Source organism: Microtus oregoni, unplaced genomic scaffold (assembly GCF_018167655.1).
Source record: "Microtus oregoni isolate MIOR12 unplaced genomic scaffold, Mior012 000042F_ref0000377, whole genome shotgun sequence".
Lineage (NCBI taxonomy): Eukaryota > Metazoa > Chordata > Mammalia > Rodentia > Cricetidae > Microtus > Microtus oregoni.
Genome location: NW_024543209.1, coordinates 935,590 through 950,898, shown reverse-complemented (window position 1 = coordinate 950,898; position 15,309 = coordinate 935,590). Strand labels below are relative to the sequence as shown.

Below are 15,309 nucleotides of genomic sequence, written 5' to 3'. Positions count from 1 at the left end.
AATATCTGGGTGTGGTACAAGCACTTGTAACCCCAGCTCAGGGGAGGCAGAGACAGGCAGGTCCTTCAGGCTTGCTGGCCAGCCGGCCTTAGCTTTTACTTTCAGTTCCGGTCCCCTGAGAAACCCTGCTTTTTTTTTTTTTTTTTTTGGTTTGTCGAGACAGGGTTTCTCTGTAGCCTGTCCTGGAACTCCCTTTGTAGACCAGGCTGGCCTCGAACTCACAGAGATCCGCCTGCCTCTGCCTCCCAAGTGCTGGGATTAAAGGCGTGCGCCACCACCGCCCGGCGAAACCCTGCTTTAAAAACAAATGGATGGGCAGCATCTGAAGAATGATGCCTAGGCGTGTCCTCTGGCTCCAGGTGCAAGTGCACACAGGTGCATGTACACCCATGCACACGGGTGCACACTCATATGCACAGAAAAAGTCAGCTGAATAAAATAGGAGTTTAGAGAATCGAGGGGATGACTCAGGGCAAGCATGAGGACCTGGGCTCAGTTCCCAGCACCCATGGGAAAAATCTGGTGCAGTAGCAGACACCTGTAATCCCAACACTGGGGAGGCAGAGGCAGAAGGCACCCTGGGGATGGCTGCTGGTTAGCCAATCTCCATGCTGATTGATCCCAGGTTGATTTAGAGAGTAAGTGCCGAAAAAATAAGGTGGAGAGCAATTGAGGAAGACACTTGACTTTAACCTTTGGCTTCCACGTGCACGTGAGCACACACACTTACACATATGTGTACCTGCACACACACACACACACACACACACACAGAATTTAAGATGAACTGATGCGGTGATACACAATAGCAATCCCCACATTTGAAAGATTAAAATAGTGTAAATTCAAATCAGTTGGAACCACTTGGTAATTCAAGACTATCCTGGACTACTTCGTGAGACTATCTCAACAAAACCCAAATAAAAAAAAATAGGATAGATCAAAAAGGCATTGATAACCAGATGTGGTGGCGCACGCCTTTAGTCCCATCACTTGGGAGGCAAGAAGCAGGCAGATCTCTAAGTTCAAGGTTTGCCTGATCTACAGAGTGAGTTCCAGGACAGCCAGGGCTACTCAGAAAAACTCTGTTTTGAAAAAAAAAAAATTTTTTTTTTTTTTTTTTTTTTTTACTAAAATGGAGGCAAATGCCCCCATTATTTATTGACTTCCTGAGATAATGAGAGGGCCTTCTCCTTAGGGCTGATGGGCAGTACTCAGGCCTGCTGGGGCGGGCAGTCCTCATCAGCCAGTTCACCAGAGGTTCTCCAGGTCTCTTGGAGTGGCCTTGAAGCAGTCTTTCAGGGGTGGGGTCTGCCTCTTCAAACCTGTAGTCATTTTGCTGTTCCAAGCAAGGTTTGAAGACCACGTGGGGTTTCTGAGTCTGTCTGGCTTGGGTCACCTGTGTCCTGTGTCTCGCATCCTCTTTCTGAAAACTTCAGTGATCTTAGGTCTGCTCAGAGGAGCCCACCAAGTCAGATGCAGGATGGCGGTTGCAGTGGTCCTCACCCAGGGGTCTGTTAAACTTGAACTCAGCCCTGGCTGCTGCTCCTGCAGGGCTAAGAGCCCATGTGACTGAGAATTACGCTTTCGAAGTCATCCCCACCACAAGCAGATCAGGCCCTTCAGAAACAGCAAAGCAGCCTCCTCTCACATTGCGTCATTGCTACGGAAATGCAAATACACCACTGTTGTGTGACCAATATTGCAAAAATTAAAAAGAGGAAGTTGGGTTTTGTTCTTGAGTGAGTTCAGCCCTGGCGGAGACACAGACCGGTCTTGGAAGAACGGTGAGTAGAGACTGGCTCCTGGGATCTTTGGTGAGCCCTAAAATGTTGTCGCTGTTGTGAGGGGTGTTACATGGGGGAGGGTAGTGGGGAAACACTAGAAGCCAAACAGGAACCATTCAGGCAGGCAGATGTTTTCAGGGCAGGAAGTTGCTGGGGAGTGCTAGCGGCAGCTCATTTCTCGTCGTTGTCCCTCGGTGGCTCGCACTGGAGAAAAGACAGTTGCTACAGGCATTGGCTGGCAAGAAGAGAGACTTCTGTCACTACAGAGTACTGGACGTGCTGTTGGCAGATGGGGCACGGCTCAGACTGATGAGATGAGATGGTGAAGCTCAAGAGGGGCACAGATCCAAGGCTGACCCCAGGCAGTGATGACCCCATTCAGGGTGTCCTCTCCTGTCCTCCAGGCTTGAGGGAAAGAAAGCAGGTCTCTGTCTAAGCTGAGGAGGATAGTGGGGGATAGGCCTTCCCACTCCAGGTGGCCTGGAATCTTCTAGAATCTACAGTTTAGATATTCACAGATGCACCTGCCTAGTAGGGCACTGCTAGGAAAGGAAGCTGAGCCCATCAAGGACTCCTTGGGACCCCCAAGCTGTGCCTGGGCAGCTCTGGGAGTGAGTGGTACCTTAGGAGCCTGTCAGCCCTAGGGCAGGCAAGATCACAGCAGCAGAGATGGATCGATAGGATTGTGATCACAGTCTGATTCTGTGCCGTGCAGAGGGCACAGAGACAGAAGAGGCAGGGCGTATTTGAAAAGCCGGGCTCTGGGACCTGTTGGGAGTGTGGGGCAGGACTCACTGTCATTGTGAATGACCAGCCTGTTTCCGTTTTTCTGGGGATCTGTGTGAGTAGAGGATGAGCAGCTTTGAGGGGACAAGGAGAGGACCCTGATGGAGAAAGAAAGCCGGGAACAGGGTAATGGGCAGTTGCAGAGCCTAGAACTGCGACTTGGGGCAACTTCTCAGACTCTGCCTTGATTTCCCTGTCCGTAAAGTGGAATCTGAATGACGCCAAGCTTGCTGAGGTTTAGAGCTTATGCAGCGCTGCCTCTAGTCCTTCAAACACCCTGGGGAGTCATGTGTGTGTGCGTGCGTGCGTGCGTGTGTATGTGTGTGTGTGTGCGCGCGTGTGCATGCATGTGTGTGTACAGGCATATGTGTGTGAGCCAGAAGACAATCTCAGGTGTTATTCTCCAGGACCTGTCTTCCTTGTTTTTGAGACAGGGCCTCTCATTAGCGTGACTGGGCTGGCTGGTCAATGGGCCCCAGATCCGTCTCTATACCCTCAGCACTGGGATTACCAGAGCAGGCCACGTACTCAGCTGTTGTTTTTGTTTTTAGCCTGAGTTCTAGGGAATCAAACTGAAGTCCTTATGCTTGCAAAGCAAGTGGTTTACTGACAGAGGTCTCTTCCCAGGCCCTGCTTGGTGAGAGAGGGAGCCCGTACAGAGTACTCTGTCAGCTCATCCTGGCCTCTCAAGCCTGTGAATGAACTGGCGGTCCCCACAGAAACTCTCTGAGCTGATAACTTACAGAGTGCTTGGGGGGGATGGGTGGGGCCAGACCCAGCAAGGACAGGAGGAAGTGGTTTGTCTCAACTGGGCTGCTACAGGCCCAGTGAAGCCTGCTTCTGCTCCTGGGGGTAGAAGTGAAGGCTATAACTTCTGTTTCTAGAGGAATCAGTACCTCCCAATGTTCAGGGGCCCCAGAGCCACACTGGACTGTGTGTACAGAGGTCAAACACATCATGAGATTAGCACTGAAATGAGCTTGTCTTCGGAAGCCTGACTGATGAACACGGTCCTGCTGCCCTGTGGTGAAAGTCAACTCCATAGGCTACAACAGGACTTGGGTATCTTTTTTTTTTTTTTTTTTGGTTCGGTTTTTCGGGACGGGATTTCTCTGTGTAACAGTCCTAACTAATCCTGGAACTAGCTCTTGTAGACCAGGCTGGCCTCTAACTCACGGAGATCTGCCTGCCTCTGCTTCCCAAGTGCTGGGATTAAAGGTGTGCTCCACAACCTCCTGGTGACTTTGGATATCTTAATGCCTGTTCAGGAAGTTTCCACTGCATCGCACCTTCTTATAGGCCCTTGGTAGGCTGACTGATCCCCTATGTACAGATAGAAAAACTGAGGCTCCTTTGTAAAGTGACTGGGAAGGGAGTTAAAAGCAGCATTGGGCAGATATAAAACCCCAGATGATGCGGGGTTTGTGGACTGTTCTCAGTGCTACAAGAAGGCTCCGAGATGGGTGTGTGCTGAACCAGGACAGAAGAAAGCACAGGGTTGGTCATGGCTGTGATGGCCTGTCTCTGCCTGCCTCTGGACAAGGCGACTGACTGGGCAGGGACCAAGCTAGTCCAGGAAGGAAATGAGAGATGAGAAGGCCCTTCATTCATTGTGGTCACTTCCCTCTGTGCACAGGATCCTCCATGCCCCAGATACCCAGCAGGCGAACGAGGGGTTAGACCCGACAGGTCTGTGCTGGTGGGAGGAGCGTAATAAGGCAGATCCTATATAAAATGGAGGCAGCACCATGATGGGTTGAGGGCCAGCCAAGTGCAGCCCGGTGACATGCCTTGCACCCACAGTGAGGCAGACATTTGGACCATCTTGAGGTTCTTCCCACTCTCCCTTCTGGTGCTCTCAGTGCTAGGACAGCCTCTTCCGGTCAGCAGGTAGGCTCTGTGGCATCTGAGCCTCACATTTGATTTTCCTTTAAAAAGCTGACTAGTGAGACCTTGTTTCAAAAACTCCCCAACTGGGGCTGCGCCTACTAGCTTTCATCTACACTGGCCACTGAACTTAGTTTACTGGTCTCAAGTCCTTTCCCCAACACCCACGCCAGTGACCCCTGCCCTGGATGGCCCCGCTAATACATAGCATGGTCTGTTAACTTCACTCTTGTTACCTTTCCCTTTCTACTGTGTCGCTGCCCATCTCTGAACCCCTAGGGATGAAGGATAATTAGATGCGTGGGTTCTGTAAAGCAGGGTGATCTGGACACTCAGGTTCTAGGAGGTGGGGTGATCTATGCTGGAAATGAAATCTGGAGTTTAAAGACCCCACCAATACTGCACAAAGAACACACAAAGTGAAATAAATTGACAAAGCAACTTTTACTTTTGCAAAAGGGTACATTTCTAGGTGGCAAGCACATAGAGCAAGTTTTTATCCTAATGCGAGGGTCTTGTGTCTCTTCCCCACTGGCTGGGGTTCAGCCTTACTTGCTATTGGCTAGTTTAAAATCCAGTGCAAGTTTGTGAGTCTCTATGTTAATTGTCACCTACTACAAATAGAAGCTTCTCTGATGAGGATGGAAGGGCACACTAATCTATGGGTCTAGTAAGTCGTCAGGAGAGTGTTTAAGACAATGTCTACTTGGTAGAATAGTGGTAATAGATTCTTCCCTAAGGCCTGTGATGTGTCTCGTCACAGGTTCTTGGCCTGATAATGGTGCTAGGTATGGGTTTCCTCTTATGGAATGAGCCTTAAACCCAATCCGAAAGTTGTTGTTTACTCCCATGGTGTTCATGCCACTACTACAATGCTGAGCCTGTCTTTCTAGGCCAGTCATTATGGTAGCTCAGGACACAGCTGGGTATGACTGACGGTTGGTTACTTTCTTCCTCTGGTAGCAACTTCCAGCGCCATGAAAGCTAGCTAGCAGGGATGAAACTTCCAGATCAGCACCAACTTTATTTCCTCCATGTTTCATGACTCCAATATGTGATATCTTCAGCAGTTGGGTCTTACCATCAAATTCTGTAGGGTGACCAATAACATTGGCCTGTAAAGTTTGGAGGTCTATGGGGCCTCATTGGACAACAACTCCAAAAGAGGTAACCCACTCTTAGTCCTGGGTACTTTACTTGTTAGCCTATGGTGTTTAGTAGGGGTATTACTAGTCACCCCATTATAGGGTAGCTCTAGTTTAACTCTCTCTCTCTCTCTCTCTCTCTCTCTCTCTCTCTCTCTCTCTCTGTGTGTGTGTGTGTGTGTGTGTGTGTTAAAGAAACATGTAGGGGCTGAAGAGATGGCTCAGAGGTTAAGAGCTGCTCTTCCAAAGGTCCTGAGTTCAATTCCCAGCAATCACATGGTGGCTCACAACCATCTGTAATGGGGTTTGGTGCCCTCTTCTGGCCTGCAGACATAAAGACAGAATATTGTATACATAATAAATAAATAAATAAATAATTTTTTTTTTTTTTTTTTTTCGAGACAGGGTTTCTCTGTGGCTTTGGAGCCTGTCCTGGAACTAGCTCTGTAGACCAGGCTGGTCTCGAACTCACAGAGATCCGCCTGCCTCTGCCTCCCGAGTGCTGGGATTAAAGGCGTGCGCCACCATCGCCCGGCTATAAATATTTTTTTTAAAAAGAAACATGTATAATAGGCTTTCATATAAGTTTTTTTGAAAAGTCTTTAGTGTTATTTATCCCTTCCTGGATCCCTCCTCTATTTTGCCCTCTCACCCCATCCCAATTTAATTCGTCCTGTTCCAGTATACGCAGCCCTGAATGGGCCGTCTCTGTCACATCCCCTCCTTCCAAAACTCTGGGGTCATTGCAGAAGAGGGAGCAGAAAGATTGTCAGAGCCAAAGGTAACAGGTGACTATAAGGAAAGACTGTCTTCTGGACACAGCAGGACAGGTGGATATATGAACTCACAATGGTTGGCACAGCACATACCAAGTCTGTGCAAGCCCTGGCCGGACACACCCCGGGACTGAGAGTGGAGGTGGACACGGAGTCCCACGCCTAGCAGTGGATCTGTTGGCAGTTGATAGCTGCCGGGAGATGGAGACTCGCTTTCTTTAAGACTGTAGCCCCTGGTAGGCCGACGATACTCCGGTGGAAGGCCACATATCCAACATACGAGCAAAGCAAGCTGAGCTCAATGGTTTAAAATAAAAAGACACAAATTTGGGTGGGTAGAGAAGGGAGTGAGTGTGGGAGGAGTCAGGGGAGAGGAGTGACTGCATAAAACACATTGTGTGGAATTCTCAGAGAACTAATAAAAAACAAGAGGGAAAAATTCAGTGCAAAGAAAATGAATGAAATGAGAAAAGGGGTCCTCCGCCCTGGCCATTAAATTTTGGGAATGGGGTAGGGCCTTTAAGTAAACAAAAATCTTTAAAGATGAGGAGATTACAAAATAGCATTGCAAAGGTCGCATTCCCGGGGATCATTCTTGCAATAGAAAGCATTTAAGTTCCTTGTAATTATTACCCTCACTTGGGCACCCTGCTCTTAAGACATGGGTGACCTGGGCAATGGAATGACATGGATTCGTAGGTCCTGTAGGTGGGTTAGCCTGGACTCTCAGGGCCTATGAGATGGTATGACCTGATCCCATGCTCTCAGGTCCTGTAGGTGGGTTAGCCTGGACTCTCAGGGCCTATGAGATGGTATGACCTGGTCCCATGCTCTCAGGTCCTGTAGGTGGGTTAGCCTGGGCGCTCAGATCCGATGAGATGGTATGACCTGGTCCCATGTTTTGTGAAGTAGATCCTGATAGGTGGATGACATGGATACTCCTGGATATGCAGGGGTCCAGCCTTCTCCTTCTGCTTTCCCCTTCTCCCGTCTCTGGGTCTGTCATCCAGGGAAATGACTATGACCTAGAAATGTAGCCCACGAGAAAGTCATTCTTGCATTTATTTTCCTAGAGTTACATGCTGAAGCTGTACTAATACCAGGGCCACAATACCAGCTCCCCCATGCTGTGCCACCACTCACTGTCCCTAGCCTCAACCCTAGGTGACAGGATGTACAGCTGGGCCTTGATCTTGTGGGGAGGACTGTGAAAAGAGGGTAAGTGGTATAGGGAACCAAATCTGTGTGTTGAGGCTTCAGAAACAGGGTGGTGAGTGTCCTCTGCATGGCTGAGGTCTCTGTGTGCCCTACTGCTCCCGGAGCGCCACTCGACCTGTATTAAACTCAGGTGCTTTGAGATGTTTGCATCTTGATGTGAATTCTCACAGCTTTTACCTGTAGCACACCACGCCCGTCTGTGCTCTATGCACTACCATACAGTTAGTGAACCGGGCAAGGGGCTGGAGATTGAAACACACAAAGACTCACAGACAGACACAGGTCATCCTTGATGCCAGAATGCCCCCTTCTATTGTGTCCAGGGGCAGCTTATATAGGGATCCTTAATTGATAGCCACGCTCCAGCCAAACCCACCAGAAACCACTCCCCTGCCATCAGGAACTCCTGAGGGTCTCGTGCTCAGAGCAGCTGCAAGCATAACACATTGTTTACAAGAAATTCAGAATCTGGGGGTTCACAGATCCCAACATTTACCCCCCTTGATGGTTCAAAAGAAACTGTTTCCTCTGAACATGGTGGCTTATGCCTGTAATCCCAACTCTGAGGACGCTGAGGCAGGAAGATGCTGAGTTTGAAGTCAGTCTGGACAATAACAAGACACTGCCTCAAAAAAAAAAAAAAAAGATACTGCGTTATCGTCTTTCTTCTGCACTTAGCTTGTCCTCGTACCCCTGCTCTGTTCTGAGGTCCCACTAATCCCACCCCCAATTCCAAGGCATGAGGCACCCCATTATGCTCTCAGCAGACACCTCCCTGTGGGAGATGGGGGAAGATGGGGGCTCTTGGCCACAGCTGCAGCAACTAGAGCCCTTCCTAGACTGAGAACCCACAATGAGTGCTGATCGCTCCTAGGCTCCTCTGGGTCGTGAGGTGACATTAATCTTGCTGGGTTGGAAGCTGACCTCAAACTCAGAGAGCCACCGACCTTCGGTCTAAAGGCATGCACCACCACTACTTGGACTTGGTGGGTTTTCAATGTGAAGCCATTAAGTTAAGCCAAGGAAAAGCTAAGCAAGGACCCAAAGTGGCTTACCTACAGCTATCTGTCATTATCCTTAGATATAGGGTACATCTTAATGTTCTTGTCTGATAGTTCCAACATCCTTGTCAGTTATGAGTCAGTTTCAACTGACTAGGGTTTTGGTTTGGGTTTTTTTCCATCATGTGTCTGGTATTTGGGAGGAGAGAATTTTTTTCCCCATACAAGGTCTATGTGGCTTAGACTAGCCTCTAACCTCCCATATATCCAAAGATGACCTTGAATTTCTGACCCCCCTGCCTTCTCATCTGAGTAATTACAAGTGTGCAACACCACACAGAGTTTAGTGCGCTGGCAACTGAACCCAGGGCATGCATACTATGTAAGCCCTCTACTGATTGTGCTACGTCCCCAGTCCTGCCTGGCGTTTTTTGATTAGATGCTAGGAATTATTGTTTTTGCCTTGCTGGGTGCTAGATATTTTAGAGTTTTCTTTAAGGATAAAACTAAATTGTAAACAGTTTGCCCTTCCTGTTAAGACTTGTTAAGTGGGAGGGCAGAAGTGGGCCAGTAGAAGGTGAGTGACCTCCCTGAGGTGAGACCCTCCCGAGTACTGGGCCTGACTTCTTGCAGCTCTGCAGTTTCCCGCTGGACATGGTCATAGGAACAAATGCTCCCTCTGGTCCTCTGAGGGGCTGTTCTCGGTCCAGGTTTCTAGATTTCCTCCCACATGTACTTGACAGTCCTGGGGGCATCTCTGCAGGTCTCTGGGTCTTTTTCTGTGAAGTTCTCTTCTCTGTAGGGCTTTGTCCTGTCAGCCCCATCAGCCTTCTTAGTCAACTATGGGGGACATCTTCTCACCTCTGAGAGCCCACTGGGCTCTCCTTCCTGCTCCGTGGCTCACAATGATCCTTAGGCAGTCAACAAGCGATCTCACCGGACTGGTTCCCATGTCTCAAGGCTAGTGGGGCTCTGCTGTCTGACGTGTGTTATCTTGTGAACTTGCCTTTTTATGGTATATAGTAGCATACAGCACACCATTTTGTTTTTATTGTTTTTTTGTTTGTTTTTTTAGACAGGATTTCTCCTCGTAGCCTGGCTGTCCTAGAACTAGCTCTGTAGACCAGGCTGGCCTTGAACTCACAGAGACCCACCTGCTTCTGCCTCCAATTAAAGCCACGTGTTAGGATTAAAGCCACGTCACGACCGCCTGGCTTCAGCACACCAATTGTAATGGGCATTTTCTTCTCCATTTGATGTTGGCTCCACTAAAAATAAATCTGGTTTCTAAGCTGGACATGACAGTCCACAGCCAGCATCCCAGGCCTTGGGAGATAGAAGCAGTAGGAGTCAAGGGTTAAAGGTTAGTCTAGTCTCGGCCACTTAGCAGGTTTGGCTCCAGCCTGAACTACATGAGACCCTATCTTAAAAACAAAGATGAGGTGGGGAGATGGCTCAATTGGTAAGATGCTTGCTGTACTATACGAGAATCTGAGTTCGGGTCCACAGCACCCACATAAAAGCTGGGCGCGGCAGCTAGTTCCTATAATCCCAGTTTTGGGTAGACAAAGAAGAATCCCTGGGTTTGTTGGCTAGCCAGTCTAAACAAACTGAGCTTCAGGGTTAGTGAGAGGCCATGTCTAAATAAGATGGACAGTGACTAAGCAGGACACTCAGTGTTGACTTCTGGCACGCACACAAACACAAACACGTCTTGACCAGAAGCAGGGAAGAGACAGCCTCTACTCTGCCGGAATCGCAGCCTCTGACCACGCTGAGACTGAACTCGATACTCACGTTCCTTACAGAGCTTTTTATTGCTGTGTCATGTGTGACTTCTGGAAACTAGCAGTTTATCTCCCGTGCTATGTCAAGAATGCAGCGAAACATGTATTTTCTGTTTGGAAGTCTAATGTTTCTGTCCAGCGAGCCCACAAAGAATGAAACGTGAATTCTAGTTACTGTTTAACTTGCTACCGTCTTGGAGCATGCTCAACAAACTTCTTTCTGGTGGAATTTGACAGGTAAACTCACTTACAGTCCAGCTACTATAGACGTTTGGACACCTAACAGGCACTGGCCTTGAGGCACTGTTACATAGTAACCTGAGTAATAAAGCTATTTCCTTTAAAGAAAAAAAATGTGACGCTAGCCAATGAAAACTGTCTTCCTGAAGTGACTTTGGAGTCGCTGACAGAAAAACCCACTCCAAGATAGTTTAGCCACAGGAAGGTAAGAGCTCAGGAGCCTATGTGGGTGGGAGGAGCTGTGTCCAGTGGCCGATTGGTTCCCAGAGAAAGGGGGACACCACTGACTCCTTGTGAGAGTCTAGAGGCAAGGCAGTCAAGTGTAGCTCCAGGACAAGGACAGACATCTCTCTCTCTCTCTCTCTGTGCGCACAAGAGTGTGTGAGGCTGCACCCATGGTTCTAACTTTGCTCTCCAGGGAAAAAGGACGTGAGGAAAGAAGCTGTGGGCCAGGGAATATCTGAGAGTGAGTGTGGGGGAGCCAGCAAGAGCATCGAGCTACCGAGTGTCCAGGGTAGGAACAGTGTGAGCATGTTGGCTGTGTGTGTCCGGTGGGGCCACTGTCAGAATGTGTTATAGAGTGTGGCTAGGAGAGTGTGGGTGTGTGTGAGTGACCGCATGAATAGCAGAGCTACTGTGTGTGAGTGTTTAAGATCACTACTGTGTGTGCGTGGGGGACTCTACAGTGAGTTATTAGGAGTGTATCTGGTGACAGTGTGGGCTAGGGAGAACGCACCCAGCTCTCCTAAACCTGGGCGTGGCCCGTGCATTCCAGTTCATCCCTGACTACAGGGCACTGCTCAGCTATGGGCACTGACCCTTCTTAGGTCACTTGTATGGTTTAGAAGCTGACAGTGAGCCTTGCTGTGCCTCCATCCACCCCGAGGAAGCCTGTGTTCTGCTTTGGGTTTGGTATGATTGGTGGAGGCCTAAGATGTCTTTCTCCAGCTCCTTCCTTTAGAACTTGGCTTTGACCCTTCCAAACACCATTCTCTTTTGTGTTTTTCCAGTATTGTCTAAACATCTCCACTTCCAATGGTCTGGGGAAGAAATTTTCTATAGACTCTGCCAGCCTCTGTTGGGCAGTCCCACAGCCCAGGAGGAAGCAGGCGCTTGCCAGTCAATCTCTGACTGCCTCTTTGGGCAACAGCATCGGGTAACAGGTAAGAGACTGTTGTCTGCAGCCCCCTTGTTCCTCTGAAGCTGTACTTAGCCTCAAGAAGATGATTTCAGGGACCGTCTCTCTCCCTCTAGTTGAGTCTCACCTTTGACCCTCCTAGAGCTGTTGACCAATTCCGTGAGCTCTGAGAATTGACACTTGACTTTGTCTCCTGTCCGGTGTACAAGTGTCACATGAACTGCCTGTAGTGCCCAGGTCATTGGCTTCGTCTCCTGAGAATGCCAGGGTTTAAAAAGCTGTGTGGACACAGCAGTGTGTTGTGAATGGAAGCTGCCACCCTACTGCTGGCTGCGTCACACACTGTTCCACAGGATAACTTCTGTGTGGGTGGGGGTGGGATATCCTCATCTATGTATACGAGAGAGAGACAGAGCCAGAGAGCCAGAGAGAGAGAGACACAGAGAGAGAGAGAAGGGGCCAAAGGTCATATCAGCATCTGTCTTTTATGTTTTATTGTTGTTATTGTTTTTATGTTTTCCAAGACAGGGTTTCTCTGAGTAACAATCCTGGGTGTCCTGGAACTCGCTTTGTAGACCAGGACGGCATTGAACTGGCTGAGATCCGCCTGCCTCTGCCTCCCAAGTGCTGGGATTAAAGACGTGCACCACCACTGCCCAAATTCCCTCTTATTTTTTTGAGGCAGGATTACTCACTAGAACTCATTCCTTTGGCCGGCCGTTGAGTTCCGAGGATCCAGCTGTCTCCACAGCCCTCACCCCCAGCGCAGGGATTGCATGCACAGTCACGCACAGTCACGCACCACCACACCCGACTTTTAAAGCCTCTGAACTGGGGTCCTCGTGCTTGCCCGGCAGCAAGCTCTTTACCCACGGACTCCCCAGGACAGGATTACTTTTTTATGTCGGTAAAAACCTTACTCTTCAGATAAAACATACTCTCTTTGCCATTCTCTCGAAGACTGGCTGGATAGAACCCACCGGAGGCCAGTGCGGTTTTGTGAAGTGATATTTCCCACACAGCCCCAGCCTGCCCTGTCTGACTGAGGCTGGCTCTCTGAGGGTTGCTTTCAGTGACCATACCGAGCCTGCGTCTTTCTCTCTAACAGGAAGTCCCTGGTCATCCTCTGAGCAGAGCCCAGCAAGTTTGGCTGTGAAGATGGAACTGGGTGGGAGCTCCTCAACTCCTCAAGAAGCCGTTGCCCCTCTTGGGGTACTAGGTGCTGGGCCCAAAAGCTCCCCACTGGGGAAGCTTAAAGTACTTCCCATTGGGCCAGGTGCCCACCAAGGGGCTCCTGGCAGCCCAGCTTCAGCAGGGGACAGCTACTTGGGGGAGCCAAGTGGTGCCATGAAGATCCCCAACAGGGACAGTGGGATTGACAGTCCATCCTCCAGCGTGGCCAGTGAGAACTTCCCCTGTGAAGAGGGTAGTGAGGGCTCCCCAGGCCCAGCCATATTGAGGCTACACCCTGAGACAGCTGTGGACAGCCAAGTCCCACAAGATACCACCGCGCAGGAGGAGAAAGATAGTGGTGTGGGTGAGGACCCTGACCCTAAGATCACCCCTTCCAGGCCAGAGGAGAATGTCGGCTTGACTCAGGTAAGCTTCCCTTCCTTTACACCCAACACAGGGTGCCTGGGCAGTGACAGAGATTTGTAGTGTGTAACACCCACACCTGTGCTCAGGAAATGTACCCACACACTCGCTCCATGCAAGGAGAATGCCTCTGATGGTGAGGCCCCAGATACCCTGGGTGTGCTCATCCATGACACTTGAATGTGGTTTCTTTTAATTGATGTGGTGTGTGTGTGTGTGTGTGTGTGTGTGTGTGTGTGTGAGAGAGAGAGAGAGAGAGAGAGAGAGAGAGATGTTTCATAGATAGTTATTATTAATTCTCCTTTAAAAATTTGGTAGAATTTGTCAGTAAAGCCGCCTGTGCCTTACCCTTTGTTGGGAAGTGGGGAATTTTTGATTCAAGGTCCTTATTCATTGCTTTCTCCAGATATTTTTATTTCTTCATGATTCAGTAATCTTTATAGCCAAGTATTTCTGAGGATTCATTTTTTTTTTCTAGGCTATACAACCCGTTAGCACATACTTACTCATTTTCTTATAAACTGTATCTTCACCTCACCAGCTGTAACAATCCCACCCTTCTTTCACTGACTGGTGACTGAGTCGTCTCTCTGTTCTCTAAGGTAACCTAGATAAAGTTTGTGAGCTTTCTTGAGCCTTTAAGAAGACCAACTTTAGCTTGGTTACTCTTTTGAGATTGTTTTTTTTTCCATTCTTTGTCTTTTATCTCCGTTCTGATCTTTCTTACTTCCTTCCTTCTTCTAGCCTAGCCTTGGGCTTAGCCTACTCTGCTCTTCTAGTTTCTCAATATGTGCAGTTAGCTTGTTTGTGAATATATATAATTTTTCCATGCTTGGAATGGAACGGGGGACCTTGTACATGGCAGATAAGTGCTGTGTCGCTGAGCTACATTCTCGCACGTTTTTCTTTCTTTGTCTTTTGAGTGTCTGTATTCACCCGTGGGGAGCATACTCATGGATGCAGGCACGTGCACACCTGTGTGGGAATGCATGCAGAGGCCCTGAGCTGATGTTGGGTGTCTTCCTAGACCACGCTCCACTGTATTTATTGAGGCAGGAGCTCTCCTTGAGCCTACAGTTCTCCCATTTGGCTAGTGTAGCTAACCAGCCTGTCCTGGGATTCCCTGACCCTGCCTCCTGAATGCATCAGTGTTACTTAATATGCCTGTATCTGTGGATTTGCCCCTTTTTCTGACTTTATTCCATTGTGACTGAAGATGATATTTTGAATAATTTCAGCTTCCTTGAATGTGTTAAGCCCTGTCTTACGCAGCACATGGTCTATCATAGGTTACACTGATGTCAGATGAACCATTATGTGTTGTCCAAGACTCGGTTTGCTTGCTGATCGTCTGTTTAGATGTTCCATCGTTACAGAAAACTGGGTATTGAGGCTTCTGGCTATTAATTTGTTGCTGGTTAGTTCTCCATCTAATGTAGTTCAATTTACTTCATATATTTTTATATCGTCTTGGTGACTTTTTTATCATTTTGTTGTGTTTTTATAGTTATTTTTAATTTTTAAAAACATGGCTATTTATTTAGTGTGTGGAGGGGTGTGGCAGTCAGAGGGATGGGAATGGAATGGATTCTTTTCTTTCCAACAATGTAGGTCCCAGGGACTGAACTCAGGTCAGCAGGTTTAGTGGCAAACACCTAATTCTGTTTGCTATACATAAGGCCACTCTCTCTTTTTTTTTTTTTTTTTTTTTTTGCAGGAGAGTTGCTATTTGCATATGATATCTTCTCCCATCTTCCCCCACTTTCATCCTGTATGTTCTTACATGCAAATATGCAAAATGAGTCTCTTGTGAATAGCATATGTAGGTGGATTTTTTTTTCTGTCTCTCCAGTCCCTTCCCCAATCACGACACAGAGACTTATTATTAATTATGAAAGCTTGGTCAAGAGTTTAGGCTTGTTTCTAACCAGCTCTTTTATAACTTAAA

The 15,309-nt window shown here is 48.4% G+C and overlaps 1 protein-coding gene across 3 annotated transcripts in view; it reads left to right on the top strand.

Moving 5' to 3' along the window:
* The window catches only part of LOC121434017 (FYVE, RhoGEF and PH domain-containing protein 3-like), a 56,996-nt gene that overhangs the window by 9,635 nt on the left and 32,052 nt on the right, over positions 1–15,309 (top strand). The window contains exons 1-3 of one of the 3 annotated variants that reach the window (XM_041632759.1): positions 1,731–1,787; positions 11,638–11,790; positions 12,874–13,364. In XM_041632759.1, the coding sequence (XP_041488693.1) occupies positions 12,924–13,364 (441 nt within the window). In that variant the 5' untranslated portion in view covers positions 1,731–1,787; positions 11,638–11,790; positions 12,874–12,923. Of the gene's footprint in view, positions 1–1,730; positions 1,788–10,999; positions 11,094–11,637; positions 11,791–12,873; positions 13,365–15,309 lie in introns of those variants that run through there. The other 2 variants (XM_041632760.1, XM_041632758.1) reach the window with 2 other exon arrangements.